Genomic DNA, 25,449 nt, shown 5'->3' with positions numbered 1-25,449 from the left:
AAAACTCAACCCATTGTCTCAAGGCCATCCGAACTAAGGGGAAATGGAGAAGTTGCTGTTTCTTAACCCACCCTTGTCTTAAAAGGTGGGCTTGGTGTCAGCTCTGGGTACTGGAGCAAAGCAGCCAGAAAAGCCAAAGTAACACTGCCTTTGGTGATGGGGTTGACTTCAGTGGGGTGGGTTGGCAGCTGGAACAAACACCCTCAGCCTTTCATGCAGCTCCTTCTTGGAAGCTTTGTCTATGGCAGCCAAGAGCAAATCTCAGCAATATGCAAAACAAGGCATTTATTCTTAGACAAACACTTGGGTTTATGTACGGTGAACCACAGAATGAGAGTACGAGCACTCTAACTTCAGGATGCTTCCAGCGTGCCTTCCTTGATGATGGCTCGGGCAAGGTTCCGTGCAAGAGCAAGTCTCAGCATTTCCACTTTCATTGTCTCAACGTCATCCTGAAGGGAGCAGAGCTGGGGTTAGGCTGCTGCAAACAGCAGTGAGCCGGGGATGGGCTCTGCATGGGTCTTGGTGGACATTCAGAGAGTGAGCATGTGAGTATCTGCCTGTTAAAGGGAACTCCTCAGAAGAGGAAGAGCTGCATTTCCTACTTTCTAGATCACACAGGCAGCACTACAAAGCCTTTTCATGGCAGCTGCATGTGCAGCAAATGCTTCCTGTGCTGCGCCTGGAACCTTCCACAGCTCGAGCTCTTGGGTGGCAGCACCTTCACTTTGCATTGCCAATGTCCTGTGCACGCACTTACCTTGGAAAAGGATCCCAGTCCAGCTCCAGCAGAACAGGGAGGAGTAGAAGTGCTCCAGCACTGGGTTTGTGGCTATGGAAATCCCATTTGACTGGCCTTAACTTGGGCTCCCCCCCCTTCTACCCTCGCACAGGAATGTGAATGCTGTGTGACCCTGGTCCTCCCCACTCATCATTATCCAGTTGTCCTCAGAGCAGGAGGTACCTGGAATTTCTGCTTATCCAACTTCCCTGCTGTCAGGTCTTCCAGGCACCGCATCAACCCGTAGGTCTGCTCTGTTGAAAATATGACCTGTGGGAATGGAAGCATTTACTGAAAGGGATGGAGTTTGAGGACATCACCCAACAGAACTCAGCTGAGAGCAAGAGAAAGCTCCCACCCTCCCTTGGATCCATCCTGACCTTTTAAACCAGGATAATTCAGGCTGGAAGTGACTTTGGGAGGTCTCTAGTGCCACCTCCTGCACAAAGCAGGGTCAGCTTTGAGGTGAGAGCGGGTACTCTGGGCTTTACCCAGCCATGGGCCTGCAACTGTTCAAGTGTCATTTTCTTGTTAATGAGGTATAGGAGAAGGAAGCACCAGAACAACCTTCAAGCCAAGTACCAAGAGCAGCTGGATGTGCTGCGTACTCCAGCAGCTCCCACTGCTGCTTTCTAAAGGCAGGGAATCAGGTTAAGAGTGGTTTGTCCTGTCCTGGCTCCTGTGTGCTCCCACTGATGGCACCCCTGGGTGATCTGCAGTTCTGGAAGAGCTCTTTTGCACTGGAGGTGCACCTCCAGGCTGGGCTATGGGGAGAAAGGGGGTCACCACTTTGAGATCCCCCTGTCAGGAGGGAAGGAAAGAGCCATGGGGGGGGGGGTGTTGCTGTGTGTGCCCAGCTGCTCACCTCTTTCTGCTCCAGCAGGGGAAGGGCGTCTGTCAGCAGGGTCATCCAGAAGAAGCAGGGAGCGATGTGAGATGTCAACAGCATCAACAGCAGCCTGGCAGCCTCGGAGAACTGCTCCTCCCCGTAGAGCCGGTGGAATTCCCGGTACTTGGCTGCACATGGGTGTTGGGGAGGGGGAAAAGGTGTCAGTGTCTGTCAGACCCAGAGGCAGAACCACCCCCAATTGAGACTCCAAAGCAGCTGGGTCAGAGAGAAGGGGAATGTTGTTGACACAGAGGCTGGCTGAAAAGGCAGCCAAAAGCCTGTGACTGTGCTGGTAGTATTCACGGATGGAACCATCCTGGTCACTCACTGGTGCTGTCTGGTGCTGGGTGTTCATTGGGCAACTGCACAAGTGGCTCAGAGACACTGGTGTCATCTGCAGAAACCAGGAACAGGAGGGGAGAAGCAGGGGGTAACTGTTCCCTTTGATACCACAGAAATGGGGAGGTCTGAATGCCTGCACTGTCTTCCTGAGCAGTTCAATGAAACTGAGATCCTTGTTAATGTGGAAAGTTCTGGTTTTGCTAAGAATTAGTTAGATCAGTACTAAGATCAGTTAGATCAGTACTAAGATCAGTTAGATCAGTAGATGAGAACTGCCTGAGGATGAAAGTGAGGTTCTGTGGCTTTGTTTGTATCCACACACTACAGCAGTGATTCCCACTCAGATCCCTTCAACTAACGCTTCAAGCTCGAGACATGTGAAAGCTGTCCAGCAAAAGAACACCTGATGTTCCTAAAAACTCCCAGCAGGAATATTTTCAGGCCTTTCAGGATGTTTTTCAACAGCAGAAAGGGGATTTCTCTCAACCACAGTTTCTAAGCCCAGCTTCACGATTAAGCTGTGAATCTTCGGGGCTGATGCCAGGGCCACTGGGTGACACTGGGCACACAGGGATGTGACCGATTTGCTAAGTCACAGTCAGCTTCTAGGCTTCATTTAGGATCAGGTTTAAAGGAGGGAAATACAGTTCCAGTTTTGCAAGCTTGGACCAAACAGGAACAGATCAAATTCAGGATCACCCTCACTGCCGTGCTGTCGTCAGCCAGAAGGCATCAGCCCAGCTGCCAACAGCTAGTGCAAACTCTGGTTAGGTTTTAGCCCCAGTGATTTTGCTCCCTAATGCCCAGAGAAAGGTGCCTTTTGGCCTGTCAGTCAGAGGCCCAGAGCAGCTGCAGCCAGGTCACCACAGCCCAAAACCGCTGTTACTGGGCACAACTGCCACAGCAAAAGGTGAGGAGACATCTTAAGTTTGAATGAGCTTGACCTTGGCACATGGAACCAAGAGAGTTTGAGAGTCTGGAGAACTTTCTGAAGTCAGTAACATCATCACATTGTCAAGATCACTTAAACCACTCATTTCTCTGCCATGGAAGCCCCCTCAGGTCTTCCAGACTGCATCTGTTGGTGTTTCAGAGGCTCTCTAGGTAGTGATACTGGCATGAAAAAGACTGTCCTGCTCAAAGCAGTGCAGGACAGATGCTGCTGTGAGCACAGCTGTAAGAGCAGTCTCCTGGTAGCAATCAGCCTGCATCCCCCATCACCTTCAGCCATTTGCTTTTCCCCTCATCACTAAACCAGGATGTAGCCAGATGGAGGAAGAGCCAAATCCAAGTGATCCTGTGGAGTTACCTGTGTTCCAAGTAACAGCCCAGAATGAAAACTGTGCATGTCTCACCAAGAAACGTCAGTCGGTCACTGAGCAGCATGGATGGTCCCAGGTTATCGATGAGGTCCAAGTCAGAGAAGCTTCCCCGTTCACAGTAATCCTTAAGGAAGCTGGGGAAGAGTATAAAACACAACAAAAGCTTAGAGGGAGGAACATCATCCACTTTAGCTTTGTAACTCCTAATCCCTTCCCAGAACACTTCACTGTACTGAGCTCCATCTCAATCAGCCCCTTGTGAGGGTTTCAAAAGGCATCAAAACATTTCCTGGAAGTGGCCAATGAATAAATTGGCCACTCGATTTATTCTGGGTTTTGTGGGAGTTGAGATCTGCTCTTTGAAAGGAGTGAGTGAAGCACGGAGCACAGGAAGCTGAGGCTGGCGGGTGCATAAATAACACTCCCAGATCACAACAAAAAACCGTTTTTCTGCTGTGTAAAACCGCTGATAAGCAGCAGGAACAAAACAATTCTAAAAGCTTCTCATCTGCTTTGCTGCAGCCTTCATGATGCTGCTTTTTGCAGAGCTGCTTCCTGGGATGGTTTCCTTTCACCTTCTGTTGAAAGAAACAGACCCATTCCCACTCCCTGGAAGAACAAACGAAACAACCCCAAACTAAACCCCCAACCCAGCAGATCTCTTACTCCCTGTTTCCACTGCTGAGGACAGTGTTGCCTGGCCACCTACCCCAGGTGTAATTTCAGTATTGGACTCAAACCATGCAGAGGTTGGTGCCTGCACATTTCCAATGAGCAAAACAAATACATTACATGGATTGTGAGGGAGTGAAAAGCTTAGAGAGTTGACAGAGCTTCTGCCCAGGCCTTATCAGCATCTTCTTCAGGTTTATAACATTCCCCCCCTCCAAGGTCAGATGTTGTGGTGAGCTTACGCAAAACCAGGAGCACAACAGAACTTTGCTCTCTGGTCCATCTGTTAAAGGGGGTTGAGATTCTTTGCAGAAATGGTGACTTGAGTGATTCCCATTGACTTGTGTGGAGGTTTCCTGCTGAACTGGACTGGTTAAGAATAACCTGCTGAATATAAAGCCCAGAAGGGGCTCATCCTCCACCCAAACCAGTTCCCTGGTTCACTGTACAGTTCATCAAACAGCCCTATCAAAGCAAGAGAAAGGGCAGTTCATGAGATAAGAGATATTGCCCAAACAGATGTTTACCAAAGCAAGGCCTAAGAGGCTTGGCCTGTTGGATAAAGCCAATCTGTTTCATCTCTAGACTGTAGGAAGCAAAACAGTGTAGAAAAGAACCAGGCAGGGGGTGCAGATGAGAGTACTCGGGGATGTCATTTGCTAGTCCAGAGGCAGGTACTTGCTCTGAGGGAAAGCCATTGTCCCATCTGCCTGCAGCAGGACCTGCTCTGCTCCACTGCAGTGGCTGACAGCCCTCTCCCCACCACCTGCTCTGGCAGCATCCCTCTGGGAGCTGCTGCTCACACCCACCGGTCTGAGATGAGTGTAGCAAAAGCTGAATCTTTAGCTCTGATGCTCCAGGACAGCGCAGAGCCCAGGCGGTTATTCCTCAGCGCCTTCATGGCCATGATCTTACAGATGCTACGGACTGAGGAGGAAACACAGGAGAAAGAGTTGGTTCCAGTGACTTCACTTATCCCTACAAACCAGTGCGATTTACAAATCAATCACCTTGTTCCTGCATCTGCCTCCGCTCGCAGATCCTCAGCACTTTGAGAGCCTTCTGTTCTGTGTTGAGGGGTATCCGTTCAATGTGAAGTTCCAAATATGCTCTGCCATACTCAGGGCAGTAGTCAAAGTAACTGACCCCCAGCTGCCATAGGCTGAGAGAAGGGAAAGGACCCACCATCAGGTACTCTGATCATGTACACCTTAAATAAGCACAACAGTAAAGCCACAAGGAGAACCTGGATCTGCATTAATAACAGTAAGTCAGTCAGTATTCAAACCTAAAATGGGTTCTACTTTCTAGCAAATACAACTGTGGAACACCTGCAGCTCCCAAGTGCTTTGGTACAAGTTGTTCTGTACCAGGAAAGCCCCAGGACAGGAGGATTCTGCCCAGGTCAACACGCTCCACAGGTTCTAACAAATAGCTTTTGTCTTCCATTCAGGAGAGAAAACATGCTCATGTTGCATGATCCCTTACGGACACCTCTGCTGGGATCCAAACAGTGGCTCTGTAAGTTTTGCCTTTTTGTTTCATTAATATGGAGTTATTTGTGTTGGCTGCCTCTGTGTCAGTGTATTGTCTGAGCAAAAATAGAGGTTGGTACCTGTGATGGGAGAAGAGTCCTGAGGCATATTCCAGCAGGAGGAATTCACGCATGTTTGAACCAAAACTGGGGGAAGAGAGGCAAGAAACTGGAGTCATTATTTGCACCTCACTGGAAAAAAACCTGCTGACTTGCTTTCACAAGTGTTTCAATTGAAGTATCATGTTTTCTCGTGGGCCATCTTAATCTTTGTTCCTTGGGCCTAAGCTGCAGGTCAGCTTTCTCCTTGGGGAGACCTGGCACATAGCTACAGCACCGAGCAAATATAACTGAAAGAAAAGTGCTTTAAGAAACTGAAGCCTCAAGGGAATTCAGACAGCAAAATCCCATTGCTCAAACTTCCATCTGCCCAGGATGTAATACTGAGATTCTTTTTAGGTTCCTGTCTCACCATTCCAAATAATCCACAAGTATTTGGGCCCTTGATTGTATTTCGGATAAAATGATATTTAAGAATGCTAACACTGTACTGAGGCACTGCTGAACAGCACATCACATTCATCAGGGCAGCAACTGCTTCTGCTTCTCAGGGCATCTGCGCTGCCTGTAACTTCAGAGGCACAGAGAACCATAGAATGGTGAAGAGTTGGAAAAGACCTTAAGATCCTCTAGTTCTAACCCCCTGCTGTGGACGACATGCAGCACCTTTATTCTCCATCTTCTGTACAGGCCCAAGATGCTTCTTTTCAACCAACATCCACATGCTGCTTCAGTCATCTCTGCTGCTGGGTGTCTGAATAATCCATGCAAAGCAATACTTACTACAGATTGTGAGACTGCAGGAGCTTACAGTGGTCCAGCAGGTCAGTCAGATGAGCCACAAACCACCAGTTGCTCAGGGCAATGCTGTATTTGAAACAAGGAGAAGAAAGGAAAAAGTCAGCCTACCACTGCCAAGGAATGTGTCATGTTTTCCACAGGCATTTCTTCCCAGTACAGAGGCTGTATGTATCCAGTCTGATGTCTGGCTGCAGTGTCCCAGACCTAATGGAATACTTGTAATTGCTGCGGGCTTCATTGTACTTTGGCTAAATCCTTGGAAAGGATGATGAGGTGGCTGTACCCATATCCTCTACCCCAAATCCCACTGCAGTAAATGCACATAGTAGCAATACTGTAGAACCAGAGAATTAAAAACCTTAAAGATCCACCTGCATTCCTTGATCACTTCATGAATCTCAAATGCAAAGGCTGCCATTAGAATCGTGTCTAGAGGCTCGGGGCTGCATTCTCTACCCAGGAACAGGTCCATGCTAGACTGTGGAATGAAATTACAAGACATGATAAATGCCGAAGTTGCAAGATGGTACAAGGAAGATATTTGGTTGGGTGTATAGTCTTGTTTTGGTTATTTTATGGGGAATAACAGGTCAGAGACTGAACACACTAACAAAAATAAGATCTTTCCCCTTATTTTAGCATAAGGAAACTGAAAGCCATTTGCAGGAACAAGACTGGTGAGAGCAACCACTTAAGAGAGGGGGTCTTCAACAACTATTTGTCCACTGTATGAGTCTCCTGACCCACTTCAGATTCTAGGGAACACTTTACAGGTATGCAGCTGTATGGTATCAACCCTCCCAAAGTTTTCTTTAAGTCAGTAACCCATGTGTGCGTGTGTGAAACAGGAGAATATCCAAGTAATTCTATTTCATGCCTGTGCATAAAACCGCAGCTCCATCGGCTTCACCGTTGGGTGGGAATACAGGAGTCGGGTAACCAGGAAGTGGTACCAAGTGGTCATGAGTTCCTTCTTCTCCAGTATGGCATCCTCATCTCCCAGCAGGATCTATCAGGAAAGAGACACAGGAGTGCTCCTCCAAATCAGCAATGCACACAGCTGCACTGGAGCTCTTTAGAAGCATTTCTCCCAGTTTGCAAAGTTTTAATCAAAATGACATAACAATGACAAAGATCCTTCTCAGAGCCCAGTTTCCTCATCAGCCCCACGGCCTTGGGCAGGAATGATCTGCCCAGTCCTGCGAAAGCTGCTGCAAAACAAAGAACACAGACTGGCCTGAGAGCTCCCGATTTAATGAACAGATCATCCTGCATATTCAAGTTATCTACACACAGCCTGATCTGATACTTGTCCAGTTTCTCTCGTTCCCAGCAAAAACTCACCTTGCAGATGGATTCCATATGGGAACTGGAAGCAAAAGTTCCATTCTGTAGATACCGCTGACATTCTTCATGCCAGTGCTGCCATTTCAGCTCCATCTCGGTCAGGGTCTGCATGTTGTTAAGCTAAACAGAGGAGAAGATACATAAAATAAACACCAAGTCAAATCACAGCAGATGCTTAGGGCTGAACTCAATCAGTTGTGATAAAAAGCCAAATCCATTTTTACATTGTCCTACAGTTATATTTGCAGTGTCTTACTTTACCCATCTGAATAAGGCAAAGGGGAGCCTGTGAGAGGTTACTGCAATGCAGCTGCAGGTTTTCTCTCGACAAGGAAATCACTGCAATAGAGGGAAACTGCTGGAAAAGCCCTCAGAGAATATTCTGTACAAGGGAATAGCTCTCACCAGGATGTTTCAGACACCTGGATAATGGATTCTGCCGCAAAATGATTTTTCTATGTTGGTTTATCACCTACCAAGCTTCTCTTGGGACAGTTGGGTCTTTAGGGCAATTCAAGAACACAAATATTACAGTAAAGGATTAAGACTGAGATGTTTTAGTGGTGAACATACTGTACTGTAACAGGAGCCACATCAGAGCAGTTCTCTTTTCCCAATGGAACAGCATGATAACAATCCTCTTTATACATACACTGGGCACAGGCATCTTCTCCATCAAGTCATCCAGGATTCTGTACATGTTCATTGACATGGGATTGGCACTGGCTTCCTTGGAGAGCAAGTGCCGTGCTTCATCCATTCGGCCTTGCAGCACAAAGGCATCCACCTGCAAAAAGAAACCGTCTGTGAGCACCACACTGGGAGAGGCTGGAGAACACCCAGGAGAGTGTCAGAGTTCACTTGTGGAGTTAAATGCTCAAACTCTAGGCCCCGCTAATTCAAGTACACAGTGTCTTGACCTCTGTGGAGGATGAAAATGAAAGGATGAGGATGGGAACGATCTTCAGAATGGCTTCATCTTAAAAGCCATGGAGGCAGACAGCAGCATCCTAGGAATCAGCTTTTAGAGGTCATCTAGTGTTGAGTAGGGAAGAGGAAGGTAAAGCACACAGGCTGGGTCAGACTGTACTCACCACATTCCAGAAGAGCTCGTGTTTTGATGGATCTTCACTGCTCAGAACTTCACGGACCATGTTGTCCACATCACAGACATGAAGTCGCACCCAGTCGAGGAGACGAAGCAGAAGGGGGCCAGCTTTGTGCAGAGAAGATTGTTAGTTCCCAAGTGTCTGTTCTCAAGCCACTATCTTACTTGCTTCTAACCATAGTGGCTTGACAATCACTACCTGAGGTTTACTGGTTGGATTTCTACCTGCCACAGTCAAATTACAAAGGCTCAGAGCTCCTTGGCAGCCAGCCTGTGCAAGCACTGAGGCTGTGGGAGCACCAGGCTGCTGAGAGAATTCCAGGCAGCAAATTAGAACAGCAACACAGCCCAGGAGAAAACCCTGACCAGAAACATCAAGAAATAAAAGGTGAGTGATTCAGATCATAAATCTTGCAATGCCAAAGGACACACAGAATGTTCCTGTTTAATTTAGCATCAATTTATTATTCTTAACTGAACATAAGGAAGAAATCTGGCACTTGCTGGTTACCTTTTCTTCACATTAAGTAACCTACAATGTGTGAATCTCTCTTCTGACGTCTGGGACTGTGCAAGTAGAGTATTTGCAGAATTCCATTTCCTTAATATTTACTACTTTCAAATGCCAGTGTAAAACTGACTTCAGAAACAGCATCTGAAGTTAAAGGAGGTGCAGCAGAGTAAATGTTAGTTGACATCAACATATTAGATGCTTAAAGATATGTTTCTGCTTTAAAGTCAAATAAACTGGCAACAACTTTTGATATCCCTCTTTTTCCCTACCTGTCAAAAAGAGAATTTACATTACAGGGCACTCCACAAGGGGAAAAGGTAGGAGTCAAATCTAATAGCTTGATATAACTCAATATGAAGAAGGCGATTTACTGAGGCAGAAGAGGTATTAAAAGGCTTACTGACACGTGTCATGTCTCTAAAACATATTAAAATATGACACAATAGATGCTATATATATTTTAAACAAATAAATATGCAAACCAAAAGCCCTTCAGTCTTAATGTGAAATAGTTCACTGCTCACCTGCAGCTGCTTCAACAAACAGAATCTCACACAGGTTCCAGATCAGCTCCATTGCAGACAGGATGGGAACCTGTAGAACGAAAAAAGCAGAGCCATGTGTCAGATCCAGTCATTATTCCAGTTGTTGGGAATAATAACACAAAGGCATCTGCTGTCTGTAGCAGTCAGGTAAGCTCAGTTTTTACAGACAAATGTCATATTGACATTTCAGAGCTACATATCAAAAGGCAGCAACAGGCCACAACTTGGCTACACAGATTCAGCTTAGGAGCTACTGTTTGTGTACTGAACTGCAGTGATGATCTGTCACCAGTGGGCAAGACTGAGTATTACAGTAGTAGCAGTAAAGTAGTACACAGGCTTATTTTCAGCCTTTTTGCACTCCTAAGATGTAATACAAACAGCAAAGAAAGGCCACTGAAGCAACATCACTGCAGTTACCGGGACAAAGCTACTGTAAGCACTGCTCTTCCTATACACTCATAGTGAACATCTAGAGCTCACCATGAAGCTTATTGCAACTTGCATATTTGAAAGGTAAAGTTTCAGACAGCCAAGTATTGGCTCACAGCTGGCTTTAAGAGACAGGAAAACATCACCCCTATAACACTGGATATGTGCTCAAGAAATGGAAGTGAATTGAGATGTTGGGCTCTTTTTTTCTGTTGTTCTAGAAATAAAGGGGCTAACTACACTTGGTCACAAACTGCATCCAACATACTAAGCCAGAGTTGAATCTAAAATGCCTTACTGCCAGTGTTGGCCTCCTTGATGGATATAATAGCCAGGATTAATGCTCTAGTGTGACTACATGACATTACCTGGGTGCTGTATTGGTTTTGCAGGGCAGGATCCCGGGCTGAAACTGAGGGAGGAACAAGGAAAGTCAAAGTGTGACAGATTTACCTTTCACAGCCCTTTCTGGGCTCACAGATAAAGACAACAATACGTGATCACTCATCAAGCACAGACCTGACTACTAACTTTTATAGAAACCTTTGCTTTATAAATCCTCTGCAAATCTGGGTATGGCAACAGGGAATGGATAGAAGAGTAAAATCTCCCACTTTTTCAAGGGAGCCAGCTGTTAATTTGGACTCTGTTTCCCACAGGAATACAAAAAGACTGCAAATCCCCAGAAAATCTGTTAAAATGTGGTAGAAAAAAAAATCTCTAACCAGATTTACAAAGTTGGAAATCTCCTGGATGGAGATTTCATTTTACAGTAGTTGTGATAACTCACAATTGAAATGCTACTTTATAATCCCAAATTGCATTTCCTTTTATTGCTGTAAGAGAACAAACTTACTAGCTGCCTGGTGCATGTCCTCCATGCAGGCTCGGATCACCGACCGGTAGTTTTTACTCACTTGAACCAAACTGCCAAACACAGAAAGGCTTCGGTTAGAAAGTGCTGTTTGAGTTTTAGTCTCATGCCTGTTGACAACTAGAGCTTTGCAAGTTCCTCTGCAGCAGCAGACACTCCCACTACCTGGGTGAATCAGTGGGGATCAGTGAGGCTGTGTGCAGTGGTCGCTATATGCTGGGAACATAGCACAGTTACTTGGTTTTTTACTTTGGGCTTTTTTTACCCCATAGCAGTCATTGTTTCTGCACTGCAGCTGATCACAGCAGCTCGGAGCAGACCGATCCATTGCATCTGCCTTACCAAAGGCATTTCGAAGTCCCAGGCACTTTCCTGGCTGGAGAAGGCGCAGGGAAAGCGGGTATTTCCCGTCCTCCCGCTCCCCATCCACTCACTGCGCTTTCCTCGACTTCCCCGCCAGCTTCTCCTCGCTCCGCTGCAGCCCGAGGAAGATCCCGTGCGATTCATTGAAGAGTTTCCGCAGGGCGTCGATGTAGATGTCCTCATCCTTGCGGAAAACGAACACTCGGGAGGCGCTCGCTCCTCCCTCCTCCCTACCTGCAACACACGCGCTCAGCGCCGGGCCCGAGGCGCCCGATCCAGGCCGGCCCGGCCGAGACCCACCTGTGCGGCCGAAGCGTGTCTCGCACACCAGCACCTCCGTGGGGCCCCAGGCGAAGCAGAGCTGTCCTGCGGCCGGGTCCGCGCCCGGCACCACCTGCGAGGGGACAGGGGCTCGTCAGAGGCGCCCGCACGGCCCCGCACCGCCCGGCGCCCCCCGGCCCGCACCGTCACCGCCGGCTCCACGTCCGGCTCCTCCATCGCGCCCGCCGCGCCGCGCTCCCGACAAGGCCCCGCCCCGGCTGCCCGCGCCGCTGCCTGCACCGCCCCTCAGCCCCGCCGCGCTCCGCCCCTTCCTCGCGGCGCTGCCCGCCCGGGTGAGGCCCCAGCCGGGCCAAGGGGCCCGCCGGGGGTGCGCCGGCTCGGGGCAGGCGCCCGTAGGTCAGCCCCGGAAGCGCCGCTGGGCCCCAAGGCCCCGCCGGGGCGGGGCGGGCTCCGCTCACGTTGGGCGCTCCCCTGAGGCCTCTAGAGCCCGGCGGGCAACGGCTGTAGAATCATGGACTGGTTTGGGTTGGAAAGGACCTCGAGATCATCCAGTTCCAACCCCCTGCCATGGGCAGGGACACCTCACACTAAACCATGGCACCCAAGGCTCTGTCCAACCTGGCCTTGAACACTGCCAGGGATGGAGCATTCACTACTTCCCTGGGCAACCCATTCCAGTGCCTCACCACCCTCACAGTAAAGAATTTCTTCCTTATATCCAGTCTAAACCTCTGCTGTTTAAGTTTCAACCCGTTACCCCTTGTCCTATCACTACAGTCCCTAATGAAGAGTCCCTCCCCAGCATGCCTGTAGCCTTCCTTCAGATACTGGAAGCTGCTCTGAGGTCTCCACGCAGCTTCTCTTCTCCAGGCTGAACAGCCCCAACTTTCTCAGCCTCTCTTCATACAGGAGGTGCTCCAGTCCCTGATCATCCTCGTGGCCTCCTCTGGACTTGTTCTAACAGTTCCATGTCCTTTTTATGCTGAGGACACCAGAACTGCACACAATGCTCCAGGTGAGGTCTCACAAGAGCAGAGCAGAGGGGCAGGATCAGCTCCTTTGACCTGCTGGTTACGCTCCTTTTGATGCAGCCCAGGATACGGTTGCTTTCTGGGCTGCAAGCACACACTGAAGCTGGCTCATGTTCATTTTCTCATCGACCAACACCCCCAAGTCCTTCTCTGCAGGGCTGCTCTGAATCTGTTCTCTGCCCAACCTGTAGCTGTGCCTGGGATTGCTCAGACCCAGGTGTAGGACCTTGCACTTGTAATGGTTAAAACTTCATGAGGTTGGCATCAGCCCACCTCACAAGTGTGTCAAGGTCCCTCTGAATGGCATTCCTTCCCTGTAGCGTATCAACAGAACCACACAGCTTGGTGTCATCGGCAAACTTGCTGAGGGCACACTCAATTCCATTGTCCATGTCAGCGACAAAAGATGTCGAACAAGACCAGTCCCAACACCGATCCCTGAGGGACACCACTCGTTACTGGTCTCCAGCCGGACATTGAACCGTTGACCACAACTCTTTGCGTGCTGCCATCCAGCCAGTTCTTTATCCACCGAGTGGTCCACCTATCAAATTGATGTCTCTCCAATTTAGAGACAAGGATGTCATGTGGGACAGTGTCGAACGCTTTGCACAAGCCCAGGTAGATGACGTCAACTGCTCCACCCCTGTCCTTCACTTCTGTAGCCCCATCATAGAAGGCCACCAAATCGGTCAGGCAGGATTTTCCCCTAGTGAAATTGACCCAGAGCATTGGAGCTGCACGGGGTTTCCGGGCGCCGGTCTGGGTGCAGGGCCCAGCGCCATGGCAGGGAGGCAGCGGGTGCCTCAGGCAGCGCAGAGCCCCTCGGAACTGGGCCCGGATAGGGAAGGGGCTGCCCTATCCCCACTGACTTCATTTTGTTGTCTCAGCGGTGGTGGCTCTGGTGCACAGTGCTCTAGTTGGGCAATCAGCACTGTCTTTGTGTTCACTTCATTGCCTTGACTGCCTTGTGATAACTGGTTTGTCTTATTTCTTTATGCACTTCAGACACTCTCAGGTAAATGAGCCTCCAGGTTGTCGCAGGTGACGTTCTCTCATTGATAAAGTTGAGTAATCAAATTATGTGCTTTATGACTTAAGTGGGCTGCCTGTAGGTTGGAGAAGGACTGTAATGAAGCATTGATTGATGGCAGCAGATCAGGGAGATATGCTGGCAGGTGTCAGGAAGAGCAGCTCTGCTGTGTGCTGTTCAGTCCCTCAGGATCAGGAGATGTTCTCCCTGCTCTGCCTGACAGGGTGAATACTGCCAGAGCCTGATGGACATTCTGGGAGCTCACCTATGGATGGACTTGAATTTAAGGATCCATTAATAACTTGGTGTGGTAAAACCCTGACCACACACTGCTCCGTTCCTTCACTCTGCTCCTTCCCATCTCTGCATGCTCCTCACTTTTTGCTCGTTCCTCTCACTAATGAACTTATTCAGTGATCCACCATTTAAGAAAAGCCCTAGCAGTGCTGCCTCACTGAGCTCCCACCTGGAAGAAGGCAACAGGCCCTCAAACTGATGCTTTAGGAAAGCTCACTATATTCAAGACACTTTAAATCGTTTTGTGACCTCATACAACTGCAACACTCCACTGCTAAATCCCCATTCTTTACTGGCTCCTGCATCCATCATTCCTACAGCAGTTATCTTTGGTAACAGCACGTTGTGTTGCCAGTCCCGCTGAGCAAAGGCAGTGGTGGCTGTGCAGGGCAGGCAGGAGCTTGTTGCAGGGTAGAAGAACTCTTCAGAAACCTGCTTGAGAAACTGAGACTCATGGGGTTTCAGAAAGCTCATCCTTCACTGCGGGTAAGAGTGCTGTGTTCTGGGGGAATGGGGGGATGTTGGAATCTCTGTTGTACAAACTCATCTCCTGGCGTACAAAATGGTGCTGCTCTACGCTCTGCAGGATGTAGACAAGTTGTATTTCTCCTTTACAAAGCTGCTGTCCAAGAAGGAAACGAGGCGTGGAAACATTTTAGGAACCAACACGTGGAATTCTTTTTTTTTCCCAGAGATGGAATTTCTCTGGAATGCTCACTGTGCCGCTGCCCCATTCACTTCCCTTCAACTCCAGGCATTGAAGAGGAGGAGCTCAGAGGGACAAAAAAGCTTTGCCTTTTGCTCCCCTCTGCTGCAGCCTGGATCCTGCAGGACCAGGTCTTTTGTATTTCCCAGTGTGGTTTCCCCCCTGCTGCTCCCTTCTGGTCAGTTCTCTGCGGATTTTAGCACGTACTGGTAGCTCCACTGAGTCTCCTGTATAACGTGAGTTTCACTCTATAAGAAGATAAGCCATATAAATAAGAGGTTTGTATAAACCTGCTCTGTAGACCAGGGGTAAAAACGGTTCTTAGCTTTTTTGAGCACATCTAACCTCCACAGTGCTAGCAAAATCTCGTATGTTCTCATAAAATCTAGTGTGTTTTCCTGTCTCAAGTTCTGTTTGCAACACTGGCCTCAATGTATGTCTCAGTGCCACTCCTGCATTCAGTTCTTCCATGCTGCTCTCAGGCCCTGGCCAGCTTCATCCCACTTCTCCGCAAAGAAACCCTCCTCCCGGACCTGCTGCAGAGGTCTTCCAAGAGGGAAGGGAGAGCAAAACAAGGCAGGAGCATGGAGCACCATCAGTCTCGTGATGCCCTTCCTCCCAGCAGTGCTCCTATGTGATGTTGCATCATCTCTAAAAATAGAACTTAAGGTCTCTTGGGAAATGGCACTTATGTTTTGTTCTGCAAAGCACCCTCATGCTCAGAGCCTCACTTAGAGAAAGCTATGTACCAAGCAGAAGACTTGAGTGGGCTTTAAGATGATTTATTCCCTAGTCCTCACCTATAGTTCTGTTTCTTAGCAGTGGTTATGGGTTTCAGAAGGTCACAGTGACATTGCCCATTGCTTTTCAGAGCTAGAAGAAAAGGTGGAAGGAGATGACAGGAGACTGAGTCACCATTCAACTGCTGAGGGGGGATTTGTACAGCAGGGTGTTGTTTTCTGTAGTCACAGGTGCTTCTTGCCTCCTGGTAGTTTAAGTAAATAGAAAAAGCAGTAGCATGAGGCATTAAGTGCAGGGAAAACAGGCAGGTTGGACTGATTGGAAGAGTCTTTTGATGGTAAGGAAAATCACACAGGTAGGAGTGGGAAGTACAGCTCAAAGGAGTTATCTTTGCAGTCGTAAGTTAGAACAGCATCCAGGTTGCTTTGCTGGCTTAGATGGGGCTCTTCCAGTGCCTGTGATTCCAGAAGTGACTTGTTCAGGCTCTTCAGGACTAAAGTACTAAAAGGTTCTATGAAGCTCTAGGTGACATTTGATCTTTTAGAGCACTGAAGCAGAGGGAACGCTTTACAATCTACGGGAGGAGTCCAGTCTACAAGGAGACTTCATGGCCTGTGTTTTATACGGAAGCGTGTCTGCAGAATGAGCTCTGCTCGGAAGTTTCTCTTCAGTTGATACCTCACTATTCAAGTGCTTTAATCTGGACAACTCCCACCTCGCAGTGTCTCCAGGATGGTCCCTTCAACAGGCCTGGGTGTTGTCCCACTTGGAGCAGGGTGTCCATGACCTCTGCGTTGCAAGCCGATGCATTCACCCCACATGAGCGGCTCTGGGTGGGACTGATGCCCACCATTAATGGTAAATCCAGCCCTGAAGCATTCACAAAGGTCCTTTTTGTGGCGTTTTGTTTGCGCCGCTGTGCTGTGAAGGAGCAGAGGACAAATGGCAGCAGTGGGTTTAAGGCTGGTCTGTGAATTCCCTGGAGTTGCTGAGAACTTCCCCTTCTCCTCTATTGAAATGAACTTGAAGAGACCACTTGCATCATTAGTTTATCTTATTTATGTAGGATGAGCTTTGAGGTGCTGCCTCATGTCCCCAGCTTGCTGAAGGACTCAAGTAAACCTGGCTGCAGTTGTTAGCCCTATATCCAAGCTGTGTTTTTTGGGATACAGCAGAGCAGGCTCCATTCCCTCTGTAGAAACCACCTATTCTGGGGCACGGAACTCCTCGGTGGGGAGGCGGGAGGTGGCAGAGGTGTAGCGGGTGGCTGTCAAACCGCGGTGCCGGGGGTGAAACAGAGAGGGCACGACTTGGGGGGTAGAAACCCCTCATGTTTGAGGAAGCCCAAGAGAAGGCCGAGGCAGGGGGGAGCACCACGGAAGGTGTCTGTCTGTCTGCCCGTGTCTGTCGTGTTAGTGTGTGTGTGTGTGTGTGTGTGTGTATACGGGGAGGCCGCATCCAGGCGTGCCCCGGGCTGAGGTGCCTGAGGGGAGGGGGGGGGGCACGGCGGCCATTTTGAGTCGGACAATACCCGCCGCACAGGCACGGCGGGGCCCGCTGAGCGCCCGGCGGGGCGGGGCTGGGCGCGCGCACGCAGCGCGTGGGGCGCGCGCACGCCCCGCCTCCCGCCGGCCCGCGTTATGTAACGGCCGCGGGGAGCGCGCGCGCGCGCGCCGCCACCACCTCCTCTCTCCCCCTCCTCTCCCGCTCCCCCTCCCACCTCCTCACTCCCCCTCCCCCCACCCCCCCCTTTGTCCCCGCCCACCGCAGAGCGCTGGAGCCCAATGGGCGGCGGGGCCGCGCCTGGGTGGGGGTGGGGAAGGCAAGAGGGGGGCGGGGGAGAGCCCTTCGGGCGCGCGCACGCACGGGGGCAAGGCGCGGCCCCGCGGCAGTGCGTGCGCGCTCCCTGTCCCCCCCCCCGCCTTCCCCTCTCTCTCTCTGTCTCTCTCTCCTCCGCCGCGCTCGGTCGTTCCTTCCCCCCCTTTGTGAGGCGCTCGGAGCGGCCCGGACATCGCTGACTCGCCATGGCCGAAGACAAGCCCAAGGTGAGGCAGGCGCTCTCCCGCCGCCCTCCCTTCGCCCCTGAGGCGGCGGCGGCCGGAGGAGGAGGAGGAAGAGGAGGAGGAGGCCCAGGCCCGTGCCCGGCCCCGGCCCGGCCCCAGCGCAGCGGCCTCGGCTCCGTCGCGCCGGCTTTGCGCGCCATTTTCCTGCGCACCCAGGCCGCAGCCGCTTCCCGCCCCGTCGGGGGAGGGGGGCCGGGGCCGCAGCCTCCCGGGGCGGGCGGGGGATCCCCGGGGGGGTGGCGGGGAAGGAAGAGGGGGGCTGAGGGGGGCGAACCCGGGCTCCCCGCCCGCCCCCTCAGGGAGAGAGGCAGGTCCGGAGGCGGCTGCTGCCGCTGCCTTCTTCCTCCTCCTCCTCCTCGCGGGGCCGGATCTGGCCTCCTGTGCGCGGTTGGCGGCGCAGCATCCCCGCTTGCAGCCAGCCTCTCGCCGGGGCACTTGCCAGCCCCTTCCCGTTCGGTCCAGCGGGAGGAGCGAGCGGACATCGCTCCCTGCCCCCTTTTGTGCTGCCTCCGGGCCCGGCGGCTCTGGCCGCGGGGGGGGGGGGGAGCTTCGCTTACCACTGCAGTAATTAAACAACAACCACAGTGAAATAATAATAATAATTAACCCCCCCACCAGAACCAGCCCCGCCGCCGTCTTTTCGCTCTCTTGTTATTTTTTCCCTCATTTTCAACGGGGTTCGGAGGCATCTCTGTCACATGGCGGCGGCGACCCGCACCCGGGTCGCTTGTCCGGGAGGAAACACAGCTAAAGCACGTTAGCCAGGACCCGGGTGGTGGCCACTCTTCTCTTGCCCTCCGGATCAGAACGCGAAGAGCGGAGTTGAAGTCGGTTCTCTGCAGTTTCGTGCATGTGGCTTCTCGTGGAAGCGACAGGACCGGGCTCGGGGTTTAGGAGGGGTTTTACTGAGCGCTTAATGAAGGAGGAAGCTTGGTTCTTGTCCGGTTTTGCCACCTTTTCACATGCGGCCTTTTAAAGTAGCTTGAAGTTTTCTTCAGAAGGACTTCAACGGGTAGGAAAAAGTTTGAGGTGTAGGAAGAAACCCACTTGGTAGTGATGGAGACCAAAGCTGTAATATAATGAACTTTATTCCTTTGGTTGTGGTGTTGCATATTATTGTGCCTTTGATAGAAATAACTACTTTTTTATCTTTAAATATGTTGTAAAACAATTGTCTTAGTTTTTCATTGCTACCTGGCATGTTAACCAGTGACAGCCAATATCAGTTGGGTTTGGGGGTTCTTTGTGTGGCTTTTTTTCCTTAAAGTTTCAAACAAAAATTACTGAGTTTTGTCTCCTAACTCAGATTTTCAAGCTGTAATGCCCCTTTATTTCCTCCTTTTTAATGACCTGTTGCACTGTGGTGAAATGTTCACTTCTTGTTTCATACCTGTTTCTTTTTTTTTTTTTAAAAGTGTGTTTTTTTGTCTTCTTTCATTTCCTCCACAGGAAGGAGTGAAGACTGAAAACAATGACCACATTAATCTGAAGGTGGCAGGGCAAGATGGGTCTGTGGTGCAGTTTAAGATTAAGAGGCATACACCACTTAGTAAACTAATGAAAGCCTATTGTGAACGACAGGTACGGTTCTTGTGTGATCATCAGGAGAGGGCTGGGGGAGAGGTGATCTCCAGAGGTGACACAATAAAGACAGTAGAGGCTTAGATCTGTGTAAATGTTCAAAATGATAAAGGCTTAACAGAAACTAATTGTGTTGTGGGGTGTGTGTTGTTCTGTTAGAGTGGACTGACAGGGTGGTGACAGGAAAGGGGTAAAATAAAGATCTGTTGTTATCTTTGTGAAATCTATGTTATAGGTGGAGGCTCTTGGGAGGTGACTATAAGTACCTGTAGGTAAAGGGTGGGTTGGAAACCTGTGGTATGAACTCAGGATAGAGACTTGAGTGGTAATCAGAGGTGCCTTTATAACTCTCAGTAACATCTTGGTGTGGTCATAGGCTTCTGTTTTATTAGCTTAGTATTGAGATGGGAGAACATCACCGGGTCTTGCAGCATTTAAAGGTGTCAAATGTCCACCTTGAGAAGAAGCTTGTGCCGTTAATGCTGAGCATGGGTTGTTTTTTCTCTTGTGGCCTTGTCAGATTAATCCTCTGAGGAGCAAAAAATGCTTGGATTTTGTTAGTGTAATTGCAAGTGCAGGCAACTGTTGCAAGTTTTACACCCACCTGTACCAGAGCAGTGCTATTTAACACTTTAATCTGGAGCTTGTGGTTAGGAAAGTTCTGTCTCTGCTGTCCATGATTTTTTAATGACTGTCCTGCCTTTAAAAAGTTCCATCTGTACAAAAGTGTTTGGAACTGTGGATGGTTTGGGTTTTTTTTTAAACACAAATATTCAGTGATGCCATCAAATACAATAATTTCAGTATAAAATACTGAGATGACTGTTTCGCTACCAGGAAAAAACAAACTCTCATTCACATTCAGAGCGGTAAAACCTCTTTGATTTACCCTTTGCCTCAGCAGGGTAATGATACAAATAAAGACAGGGCAAATCAGCTCTCACTGAATGTGTGAATCTGTTCTTGTATGGGTGTTCTGGGGATAAATTAGTGAGTGTTTGAAGCTGTGAACTCATTTTTCCTACCTCTGTCACACAAACTCTTGTTAGATTATGTAAATTTCTGTGTACTGCTTTTGCAGACATGAAGTGCAGTTAGATCTGTCTTGGTCAGTTGTCTGTAAAGTCCTGGGAAAGGTGATTTTAGAAGCACCATTCGTATTTCAGTGACTTGGAAACAAAAGCAAGACTGTAAACTCATCACCTGAATTCCCCATTTGTCACCTGGAGGAGAAAAAGAATAAATCTTTATAATGGGAGACATTATTTCTTGTTTCAGTCTGAAGGCAGTAGGTGTGCAAAGGATATTGTCTTCAAATTGCATTTCTGAGGTGCTTACTTTGTTTAGAAGTGTTTGTTCTGCCTTAGTCTAAAAGTTAGATTTAGTTTGGTTTTGTAACTGGGCACATCCAGTCTTAAAATCCTTAAACTGTGGACTTCAGATCTAATTTGGAGAGGTGGAAGCTGCAATAGTAGAGAATTGAGCAGCTTTAAAGAAGGAAAATCATGTATTGCATGTAGTAAACCTAAAATGGAAGTAGAACCTTGACTGATACTTTTAGAAGATCAAGACTATTCGTGTGGGGAAAACTAATCTGTGGAACAGCCAATTTCTTGTGGCTATTAATCTCACCAGGGTACCATTGTTGAGGATGTTCTCAGCTAACATTTATCCAGCTCATAAAGTTGTCAGGAGCCTGCAAAAAAGAAAAAAAAACCCAACAGTTTTGGAATGGGAAAAATATATTTTAAGCAACACAATGACAGAGAAAACAGCTCCAACCAAATGTTGCTGTGCAAAAATGTGTTGCTGCCATGCCACTTTGCCACATGGTTTTCTTAAACAAGATGATGTTCTGAGTGAACACTGCAGAGTCTGAGTCATGTTGGAGAAGGTTTTTGCTCTGAATTTTAAATTGTGACTGTAAATTTTACTCATTCTTTCTTAAAATCTTTTTTTTTCCTGACAAATCTCAAGAATAATGAACAACATTTTGTGTGATAAAGCTGCTCTTGCAGGGCTGAATGAAGGCTGCTCTTCAAATACAGAGGTGCTAGAACAGGACCGTGTTGGGATTTACCTCAACTCGACTTGTAGAGAGAGTAGATAGAACTGGGGAAGTAGAAGTAGAGTAGTAAAAGTAGACACAAGGTTCTTGGTTCTGGTTGTATCCTCAAACTTCATTCATCTTCCTTTGCAGAACAAGGTGTACAGTAGAATACCTTTGAAAACTCATGGAATTGAGGCTTATGTTATTACTAGAATGGAGTGTTGCTCTTTAGTTCTTTTTGAGATGGCCCAGGCAAGAATGAGCCATCCTCTGGGGATGGAAGAGGCCAGCAAAGTGAGTGTGTGTGTGGTAGAAATGCTTAAAATGAGTTCAGATCCTATTCAGTAGTTTCTGGAATTAGAAAATTCCTATATCTTTTTTAAAGTTTCAGCTGTGCAGGGAAGAACTTTGATCCATTGGCTTCTTGTAAATAGGGATTTGAGGTTAGAAAGTTACCGTTGCCTGCTCTTTGCTGCTGCAGACTAAGAGATGGTGGTTGCATTTATGGGACAAATACTTTTGGGTTTGGGGAAGATCAAAAAGTAATATCAACTATTACTGTTTGACATCTGTTACCCAAAATGTTGCATCTAATTTTAAGTCAATTATTATTAAAAAGCTCTATAAAAAATCCTGACTTTTGGAGTGAGCACTAGAAACTGCTTTATTTTACCTTGCAGTCAGTGGGGGCACTGTTGCTTCTCTTAGTTGTTGGCCACAACACAATTATTAATACAAAACAGATTGCAAGGATTTGTAGTGAAATGCCTTAAAGTCAGTGCATGAGGGGAATATGAAAAGTATATTGTGGTGTTTAATGATCATGCTGACAAGTTCAAGAGAAACCTAGGGAGTACTTTTTCACCAGACTTACTTCTCTTTTTTGCTTCCCTTTGTGCAGGGGTTGTCAATGAGGCAAATCAGATTCCGGTTCGATGGGCAGCCTATTAATGAATCAGACACACCTGCACAGGTAAACAGCAGAAGAAAGGCTAAAGAACTGCATTTGATACTTGCTGCAGGTGTTGATGCTTCTTTTGCATATGAAATACTTGTGTAATTGTATATATCAGTGATTGAACTTGATCTTTTTTTAGTATTGTGGTTGAACTAGTTTAGGATTATTGGAACTGGAATCTCAGACTTCTGTAGTGTTTTAAATAATGAGTCTGTATCACCAGGAATAAAATAAGAAATGGAAGTGCAGTGTACAGATGGTGAGTGTTATAAAACTCTCACCTTATTGAGTCACAGCTCTGAGCAGGTAAGTCAAGAACTGAGCTTTTCCTGAAGCAGTGGCTTTCTTTTTTTTGTAAGAGGTTGCCAGGATGTTATCAGGGTCTGGTTTGCAAACTGGCTTTTGTAATACAAAAGTAATTTTCTGTTGTTACTGGAAGCTCTGTTTCAGCAGCATAAAATTAATGAATACTGTGAAGCTTGTGTTTTGGGGTTCTAACAGGGTATAATCAAGGCCATTCCAAGAACAGAATGGTTTGCTGTGGCTTTTGAGTATTTTTCTGTACTGCTCCACATAGCTGTGTTTAATCAGTGTTTCCAAGTGATACAGGTTGATGTGCTTTGCTAGAACTACTTGTTATGAAAGAAGGGATTCTTGATGTTGGAGGGTTTATAATAGATCTGTATTTTCTAAGCAGTTGCTTCAAAGAATGTGCCTCTTACAGGCACAATCTGTGCAACCTTTCAACTCTTAGTGCTGATAATCAAGGTAACAGGGTGCTTTTTTTTTCTCCATCCATGTTATGCTGAAGCTCAGGATCAGTCTATATATAGCTGTGGTAAATGCCATAGACCTGTTTGGTTTCCTGGAGTAGAAATTGAGACTGTTTAGGAATATAACATTAGTTACAGCAACTCCTTCTATCTTCCAATAGATTTTTATCACTAGGTAACATCAACATCCAGGAAATACCACCTGTAAAAATTAGGATGAAAAAGAGACCTTTATGAATTATTGCTGGTGCTCACTGGCAGTTTGTTACATGGGTGACCATATGAAGGGCTTTATATCATGCTTGCTGGTGCTTGGTTTTACTGCCTGCCTGGGCTAGGGACCTTACTTACAGTCTGTTTTCTTTAGTGCTGTAGCTGAACCCATTTGAATAACAGCAGCAAGGTGGAATTGTGTCAGTGTTCTAAGGTAAAATGAGGAAGTAAACAGAAAAAAGAAGATGCCATGGAAAAGTAGGCAACTGAATCAAAATATTTGCAAATGCTGATCTTTTCCACATGAGTCCTACAATGCATCCTGAAGTTATATACTAGAATCCATTCTAGGACAAGAGTTGCCAGCTAGCTTTTTGGTTTTGCTGTGTAATTTCTTTGCTCTTGAGTTCTGGTGGTGTAGGTTAAATGTACAAAGTGATGGTAATAGAAGGGAGAGGGGCTGGACTGGTTTAAGCTGCATACAAAGTGAATGTGAACATAGGAAACTGGAGAACAACCGAGCCTATAGTAGATGTCCGAGAAGAGTTAAAAGCCTTCTCTGTCTTTCTTTTTTGCTACAGTTGGAAATGGAGGATGAAGATACAATTGATGTGTTCCAGCAGCAAACAGGAGGAGTTTACTAAACAAACCAACACACAAACAACCTGCTACTTTCCTCTGCAGAACTGTGCTCCCACAGGCGACACATTCACAATTAGACAAACGAGACTTGGTTCAGCCACATCCTGACTACTGCAGTAGAGTTTTCTCTCTTCTCTCTCTTGATTTTTTTTTTCCTATTCCTTCTATTGTACATAAAGTAACTGGTGTATGTGCACAGACATAATGCATATTTTTTTTAACTAAATGGCCAATGGTATGTTTTGGTCAACATTTAATGGAGATGGGGTGGGAAAAACAAACTGGTTCTGTGAAAAATGCCCCTTTCTCCATTAGTGGCATGCTCCTTCTCCTTTTATCTTTATATTCCAGTAAGTTATTTTGCTCTCACTGTTTAAAATACCAACAAAAGAACCTTGCATACCTTGTTTGATTGGATAATTTCAATGTTTTTTCTTTTATCGTTGTAAAACCAAGGACAATTTTATAACTTTTTTGTACGTAGCTGTTACATGTAGAGCAATCTCTGTCTAAGTAGGGTTAAATTACTCTAAAAAACAAAAAAGGAAAAAAAAATCTTAGATAGTTTTCCCTTCAAGTAAAGCGTCTTGTTGTTTAAATAAACTTCTTGTTTAAAATAACCATGTTTCTTTAGTTTTCTCTGGAGTAACAGTACTCAGCACTTACGTTTCTTTCTCTGCAGCACTTTACGCTTCCCAATGTTCAGCTTTCTGTGGGGTAAGTAAGTATAATTCCCCTTTCAGAGGTAGAAGACTGTTGGATAATGAAAGGCTTCCTTAAGCTCTCCCAGTTGGTAGCTGAATTGGAAGTAGAAGTTGTTTTTCTCTTCTGATTTCTTGTTTTAGATGTCCTGCTAAGGCAAAAACGCTTCAATAGGCAAACTGCAGAATGTTGGACTTTGCGGTGAGCTCTTTTTGTCAGTCTTTAATAGAAGCATCAGTATTGTTGTAATATCAGTATTGTTCCAGTAGCTTATTTAAAACTATTTTAATACTTTTTGATGTAAAAATTAAGCTAAAAAGAGGAAATAATTTCATTAACCATTCACTTTCCTGTGGTATCAGATGGGAGATGCTTAGAAATGTGAAGCACAAATAACCTGAGTTTTGGGTTTTGGGTTTATTTAGCAATGGCGGCATAAAGCAAGAGCTTGGAATCTATCATGGTGGTAAAGCAAAAAGATAACCTCTTTCCTGCTTGGAAGAGGAAGAGGCTGGAGGTACCAAAGGGGAGCTGGTGCAGTGATGTTTTTCATTAGTCATTTCCACAAGGCTGGTGATCTGGAGCTTTCTCCTGGGGAAGTTCAGAGGTTGCAGTGAAATCCATGGGTGTTCATGAAAGATTGACCTGTCAACTCAGCGTCCCTAAAGCATTCTCTGATGTCCTGGGAACACTCCAACATCTTGTAGTGTTTGCAGTGAGCTGATGCTCTTTCTGGTATTAACTTGTTGGTAGAGCTCACTTGTGGGTGGTGGTTTTTGTAATGGTCAGTTCA

General features: G+C 47.4%; 2 protein-coding genes across 3 annotated transcripts; one reads left to right on the top strand and one right to left on the bottom strand.

Moving 5' to 3' along the window:
* Positions 1 to 268: 268 nt before the first annotated feature.
* Positions 269 to 12,111, bottom strand: NUP85 (nucleoporin 85). Of its 2 annotated transcripts, XM_034067597.1 has the most exons (19): positions 12,050 to 12,111; positions 11,885 to 11,978; positions 11,656 to 11,818; positions 11,204 to 11,274; positions 10,716 to 10,759; positions 9,895 to 9,964; positions 8,843 to 8,964; positions 8,401 to 8,535; positions 7,746 to 7,868; positions 7,279 to 7,410; positions 6,773 to 6,879; positions 6,384 to 6,467; positions 5,622 to 5,687; positions 5,017 to 5,168; positions 4,816 to 4,933; positions 3,368 to 3,468; positions 1,647 to 1,798; positions 965 to 1,051; positions 354 to 452 (listed from the first exon to the last, which is right to left on the bottom strand). In XM_034067597.1, exons 1-19 carry the CDS (start codon positions 12,080 to 12,082, stop codon positions 354 to 356), a joined length of 1,953 nt encoding a protein of 650 aa, XP_033923488.1. In that variant the 5' UTR covers positions 12,083 to 12,111. The 2 variants fall into 2 exon arrangements, with proteins under 2 accessions (XP_033923487.1, XP_033923488.1); XM_034067596.1 differs by having other exon boundaries at positions 269 to 452; positions 11,656 to 11,978; positions 12,050 to 12,082.
* Positions 12,112 to 17,528: 5,417 nt separating this feature from the next.
* Positions 17,529 to 24,574, top strand: SUMO2 (small ubiquitin like modifier 2). Its single transcript, XM_034067506.1, has 4 exons — positions 17,529 to 17,719; positions 19,187 to 19,318; positions 22,270 to 22,341; positions 23,894 to 24,574. The coding sequence occupies exons 1-4, from the start codon at positions 17,699 to 17,701 to the stop codon at positions 23,954 to 23,956; spliced, it is 288 nt and encodes a 95-aa protein (XP_033923397.1). The 5' UTR covers positions 17,529 to 17,698; the 3' UTR covers positions 23,957 to 24,574.
* Positions 24,575 to 25,449: the final 875 nt, after the last annotated feature.

Source organism: Melopsittacus undulatus, chromosome 11 (assembly GCF_012275295.1).
Source record: "Melopsittacus undulatus isolate bMelUnd1 chromosome 11, bMelUnd1.mat.Z, whole genome shotgun sequence".
NCBI classification, from domain to species: domain Eukaryota; kingdom Metazoa; phylum Chordata; class Aves; order Psittaciformes; family Psittaculidae; genus Melopsittacus; species Melopsittacus undulatus.
Note: the sequence above shows the minus strand (reverse complement) of the source record. Positions and strands in the feature narration are given on the sequence as shown.